We start from the raw sequence: 6,164 nt of genomic DNA on the forward strand, positions 1-6,164 counted from the left end.
AAGGTCTCTCTCTGTCGCCTTGTTCTGTTGCGCTTTCTGGCTCTGGCTCTGCCTCTCTGTTATTATTCTGCTCCTTCACCCCCTGCCTCTCTGTTACTATCCCTCTCCTTCACCCCCTGCCTCTCTGTTATTATCCCTCTCCTTCACCCCCTGCCTCTCTGTTATTATCCCTCTCCTTCACCCCCTGCCCCTCTGTTATTATCCCTCTCCTTCACCCCCTGCCTCTGTTATTATCTCTCTCCTTCACCCCCTGCCTCTGTTATTATCCCTGTCCTTCACACCCTGCCTCTCTGTTATTATCCCTCTCCTTCACACCCTGCCTCTCTGTTATTATCCCTCTCCTTCACCCCCTGCCTCTGTTATTATCCCTCTCCTTCACACCCTGCCTCTCTGTTATTATCCCTCTCCTTCACCCCCTGCCTCTCTGTTATTATCCCTCTCCTTCACACCCTGCCTCTCTGTTATTATCCCTCTCCTTCACCCCCTGCCTCTCTGTTATTATCCCTCTCCTTCACACCCTGCCTCTCTGTTATTATCCCTCTCCTTCACCCCCTGCCTCTCTGTTATTATCCCTCTCCTTCACCCCCTGCCTCTGTTATTATCCCTCTCCTTCACACCCTGCCTCTCTGTTATTATCCCTCTCCTTCACCCCCTGCCTCTCTGTTATTATCCCTCTCCTTCACCCCCTGCCTCTCTGTTATTATCCCTCTCCTTCACCCCCTGCCTCTGTTATTATCCCTCTCCTTCACCCCCTGCCTCTGTTATTATCCCTCTCCTTCACACCCTGCCTCTCTGTTATTATCCCTCTCCTTCACCCCCTGCCTCTCTGTTATTATCCCTCTCCTTCACACCCTGCCTCTCTGTTATTATCCCTCTCCTTCACCCCCTGCCTCTCTGTTATTATCCCTCTCCTTCACCCCCTGCCTCTCTGTTATTATCCCTCTCCTTCACCTCCTGCCCCTCTGTTATTATCCCTCTCCTTCACACCCTGCCTCTCTGTTATTATCCCTCTCCTTCACCCCCTGCCTCTGTTATTATCCCTCTCCTTCACCCCCTGCCTCTCTGTTATTATCCCTCTCCTTCACCCCCTGCCTCTCTGTTATTATCCCTCTCCTTCACCCCCTGCCCCTCTGTTATTATCCCTCTCCTTCACCCCCTGCCTCTCTGTTATTATCCCTCTCCTTCACCCCCTGCCCCTCTGTTATTATCCCTCTCCTTCACCCCCTGCCTCTCTGTTATTATCCCTCTCCTTCACACCCTGCCTCTCTGTTATTATCCCTCTCCTTCACCCCCTGCCTCTCTGTTATTATCCCTCTCCTTCACACCCTGCCTCTCTGTTATTATCCCTCTCCTTCACCCCCTGCCTCTCTGTTATTATCCCTCTCCTTCACACCCTGCCTCTCTGTTATTATCCCTCTCCTTCACCCCCTGCCTCTCTGTTATTATCCCTCTCCTTCACACCCTGCCTCTCTGTTATTATCCCTCTCCTTCACCCCCTGCCTCTCTGTTATTATCCCTCTCCTTCACACCCTGCCTCTCTGTTATTATCCCTCTCCTTCACACCCTGCCTCTCTGTTATTATCCCTCTCCTTCACACCCTGCCTCTCTGTTATTATCCCTCTCCTTCACACCCTGCCTCTCTGTTATTATCCCTCTCCTTCACCCCCTGCCTCTCTGTTATTATCCCTCTCCTTCACCCCCTGCCTCTCTGTTATTATCCCTCTCCTTCACCTCCTGCCCCTCTGTTATTATCCCTCTCCTTCACACCCTGCCTCTCTGTTATTATCCCTCTCCTTCACCCCCTGCCTCTGTTATTATCCCTCTCCTTCACCCCCTGCCTCTCTGTTATTATCCCTCTCCTTCACCCCCTGCCTCTCTGTTATTATCCCTCTCCTTCACCCCCTGCCCCTCTGTTATTATCCCTCTCCTTCACCCCCTGCCTCTCTGTTATTATCCCTCTCCTTCACCCCCTGCCTCTCTGTTATTATCCCTCTCCTTCACACCCTGCCTCTCTGTTATTATCCCTCTCCTTCACACCCTGCCTCTCTGTTATTATCCCTCTCCTTCACCCCCTGCCTCTCTGTTATTATCCCTCTCCTTCACCCCCTGCCTCTCTGTTATTATCCCTCTCCTTCACCCCCTGCCTCCCTTTGTCTCTCTCCCTGTGTCTCTCTTGCTCTTTCACACCCACTCACCTATTGTGTTTCCCCTCCCCCTCCACAGTGGATCAACAGTCGTACCCTAGTGGTGATGGACAGCGGGGAGAAGCTGCGTGTGGTGGACCGACCCAGCCAGGAGGAGCTGGAGAGCTTGGACGTGGCTGAGGTGCAGCTGGTCTACAACAGCAGCCATTTTAAATCGCTGGCAACGGGGGGAAACGTCAGCCAGGCACTGGTGAGGGTCAGGGGTCAGGGTCAGATGTCAGAGGTGACGGTAGAGAAGTTGCGGTGGGTAGGATAGATAGTGAGGGTTGAGAAGTAATGGTAGGGTAGGGGTGAAAGGGCATGGAAAAGGGGTCATAGGTCAGTAGCTGTAGAGGGGAAGGCATCACCTGGCATTGGCAAAGGTCACAGGTGAGGGGTTAGAGGTCAGTGGTAGTAGAGGGTGTCAGGTAAGTTTTATGGGTCAAAGGTTAAGGGTTATGGAGCAGGGTCAGACAGTACAGGACTAGGCTGGCTAGTGGGAAAAGGTTGCACAAGGTAATTTATCCCCCTGAAGAATCAGTCTCCGCTACCTTAACTACTAAACACCAAACTGTTGAAACCAGCTAGGAAGGTTACAAACCACTACCTGGAATGAAACCTTTTTAATCACCAGTTCTAACCCGTTGTAGAGCAGCTGGCTCTGTCCAATCACACAGGACCAACGTCCTCGTCACTGGATCAGAAGCAGCCAGAGAGGAGAGCGTCTCTTCAGGGGGACTGAAGCTGTCCAATCAAGGAGCAGGGGGGTCACCAGTGATTCCCTCCCACCTGTCTCCCATACCTCTACATGGAGTCATTCAGAGTCAACATGAACCAATCATAACCATGATGTTTGGGATCTTCCTGAAATAATAATTGAATCCGTACGAAGGTCTTGTTCAGGATTCTTGGCATATATTTGCCACATTTGTATCTAAAAGTATTATTGCGAAATTAACAGTCATGGTTGATTTTCACTCTGAATAACAGTGTCCTGGCCTTTGACCTCTGCTCTCCAGACTAACAGTGTTGTGTTTTAGGCCCTAGTAGGAGAGAAGGCCTGCTATCAGTCTGTCTGCAGCTACACAGGACAGATGGTGTTACTGGGGACCAAGGTAGATGTCTGTCTGTCTGTGTGTGTGTGTGTGTGTGTGTGTGTGTGTGTGTGTGTGTACAGTTGAAGTAGAAACACAAGCGTTGTCTAATTGAGTCCTTCTCTCTTCCAGTCAGCCCACATCCTGACTCTGAGGAACTGGAGGGAGGTAAGTTTGTCTCTGACTTGCCACCATACCAGTCTAAAACTAGAGGTTATCTATTATATCATTCTACCTGTGTGTGTCTGAGGGGAACTTAATGGACCTGTGTCTCTGAGGGGAACTTAATGGACCTGTGTCTCTGAGGGGAACTTAATGGACCTGTGTCTCTGAGGGGAACTTAATGGACCTGTGTGTCTCTGAGGGGAACTTAATGGACCTGTGTCTCTGAGGGGAACTTAATGGACCTGTGTGTCTCTCTGAGGGGAACTTAATGGACCTGTGTGTCTCTGAGGGGAACTTAATGGACCTGTGTGTCTCTGAGGGGAACTTAATGGACCTGTGTCTCTGAGGGGAACTTAATGGACCTGTGTGTCTCTGAGGGGAACTTAATGGACCTGTGTCTCTGAGGGGAACTTAATGGACCTGTGTGTCTCTCTGAGGGGGATTTAATGGACCTGTGTCTCTCTGAGGGGGATTTAATGGACCGGTGTGTCTCTGAGGGGAACTTAATGGACCTGTGTCTCTGAGGGGAACTTAATGGACCTGTGTGTCTCTGAGGGGAACTTAATGGACCTGTGTCTCAGGGGGGTTTAATGGACCTGTGTCTCTCTGAGGGGGGTTTAATGGATCTGTGTCTCTCTGAGGGGGGTTTAATGGACCTGTCTCTCTGAGGGGGGTTTAATGGACCTGTCTCTCTGAGGGGGGTTTAATGGACCTGTCTCTCTGAGGGGGGTTTAATGGACCTGTCTCTCCGAGGGGGGTTTAATGGACCTGTGTCTCCGAGGGGGGTTTAATGGACCTGTCTCTCTGAGTGGGATTTAATGGACCTGTGTCTCTGAGGGGGATTTAATGGACCTGTGTCTCTGAGGGGGATTTAATGGACCTGTCTCTCTGAGGGGGATTTAATGGACCTGTCTCTCTGAGGGGGATTTAATGGACCTGTGTGTCTCTGAGGGGAACTTAATGGACCTGTGTGTCTCTGAGGGGGATTTAATGGACCTGTATCTCTGAGGGTGATTTAATGGACCTGTGTGTCTGAGGGGGATTTAATGGACCTGTGTGTCTGAGGGGGATTTAATGGACCTGTGTGTCTCTGAGGGGAACTTAATGGACCTGTGTCTCTGAGGGGGATTTAATGGACCTGTGTGTCTCTGAGGGGAACTTAATGGACCTGTGTCTCTGAGGGGGATTTAATGGACCTGTGTGTCTCTGAGGGGGATTTAATGGACCTGTGTGTCTCTGAGGGGGATTTAATGGACCTGTGTGTCTCTGAGGGGAACTTAATGGACCTGTGTGTCTCTGAGGGGAACTTAATGGACCTGTGTGTCTCTGAGGGGAACTTAATGGACCTGTGTGTCTCTGAGGGGAACTTAATGGACCTGTGTCTCTGAGGGGGGTTTAATGGACCTGTGTCTCTGAGGGGGGTTTAATGGACCTGTGTATCTCTGAGGGGGGTTTAATGGACCTGTGTCTCTGAGGGGGGTTTAATGGACCTGTGTCTCTGAGGGGGGTTTAATGGACCTGTGTCTCTGAGGGGGGTTTAATGGACCTGTGTCTCTGAGGGGAACTTAATGGACCTGTGTCTCTCTGAGAGGAACTTAATATACCTGTGTATCTCTGAGGGGAACTTAATGGACCTGTGTGTCTCTGAGGGGAACTTAATGGACCTGTGTGTCTCTGAGGGGAACTTAATGGACCTGTGTATCTCTGAGGGGAACTTAATGGACCTGTGTATCTCTGAGGGGAACTTAATGGACCTGTGTGTATCTGAGGGGGGTTTAATGGACCTGTGTCTCTGAGGGGGGTTTAATGGACCTGTGTGTCTCTGAGGGGAACTTAATGGACCTGTGTGTCTCTGAGGGGAACTTAATGGACCTGTGTGTCTCTGAGGGGAACTTAATGGACCTGTGTATCTCTGAGGGGAACTTAATGGACCTGTGTGTCTCTGAGGGGGATTTAATGGACCTGTGTATCTGAGGGGGGTTTAATGGACCTGTGTCTCTGAGGGGGATTTAATGGACCTGTTTCTCTGAGGGGGATTTAATGGACCTGTGTCTCTCTGAGGGGGATTTATTGGATCTGTGCTGCTGGAGACATTCAGTGCTCTAACTCTTTCTCTCTCTCACACAGCGGGTGGACTGTCTGTTGAAACAGGAACGTTTTGTTGAAGCTCTGTCCTTGGCCTGGTCCTTCCATGAGGGCACCGCCAAGGCTGTACTGGGTGAATAGTCTCGCCCCCCCTTTCTCTCCTCCTCTGTCCCCCCCCCCCCCCCCCCCCCCCCCCCCCTCCAATCCCCCCCCCCCCTTCTCTCCTCCTCTGTCCCCCCCCCCCCTCCAATCCCCCCCCCCCCTTCTCTCCTCCTCTGTTCCCCTCTCCCTCCCTCTCCTCCTCCCCTCCTCTCCTCTCCCTCTCGCTCTCCTCCTCCCCTCCTCTCCTCTCGCTCTCCTCCTCCCCTCCTCTCCCCTCCCTATCCCTTTCCCCTCCTCTCCTCTCCCCCTCCACTCCTCTCTTAGGGCTGGTTTATACTTTGTCTATTGACATGTCTATAGACAATTAGAATGCGAGTGTCTCTGGTCAGAACAACATTTAATTTATACTTCGGTGGAATGTCTGTAGCCCGCCGCTGCGTCCGTTGTCATGGTTACCTGACTGAGACCGCGACGACACACTCAACAACCGTAAACTATTTACTGTAATTAGCTCGCCATTAACGTGCAAATAATG

At 51.4% G+C, this 6,164-nt stretch overlaps 1 protein-coding gene across 7 annotated transcripts in view; it reads left to right on the forward strand.

Moving 5' to 3' along the window:
* LOC110514219 (vacuolar protein sorting-associated protein 8 homolog) overlaps positions 1–6,164 on the forward strand; it is an 80,206-nt gene that overhangs the window by 16,832 nt on the left and 57,210 nt on the right. For 6 of the 7 annotated variants that reach the window (XM_036951489.1, XM_036951494.1, XM_036951491.1 and 3 more), the window contains 4 exons: positions 2,224–2,394; positions 3,224–3,298; positions 3,410–3,445; positions 5,570–5,660. In XM_036951489.1, the coding sequence (XP_036807384.1) occupies positions 2,224–2,394; positions 3,224–3,298; positions 3,410–3,445; positions 5,570–5,660 (373 nt within the window). The remainder of the gene's footprint in view (positions 1–2,223; positions 2,395–3,223; positions 3,299–3,409; positions 3,446–5,569; positions 5,661–6,164) is intronic. The other variant, XM_036951493.1, reaches the window with a different exon arrangement.

The sequence above is a fragment of the Oncorhynchus mykiss genome, chromosome 18, assembly GCF_013265735.2.
Source record: "Oncorhynchus mykiss isolate Arlee chromosome 18, USDA_OmykA_1.1, whole genome shotgun sequence".
Lineage (NCBI taxonomy): Eukaryota > Metazoa > Chordata > Actinopteri > Salmoniformes > Salmonidae > Oncorhynchus > Oncorhynchus mykiss.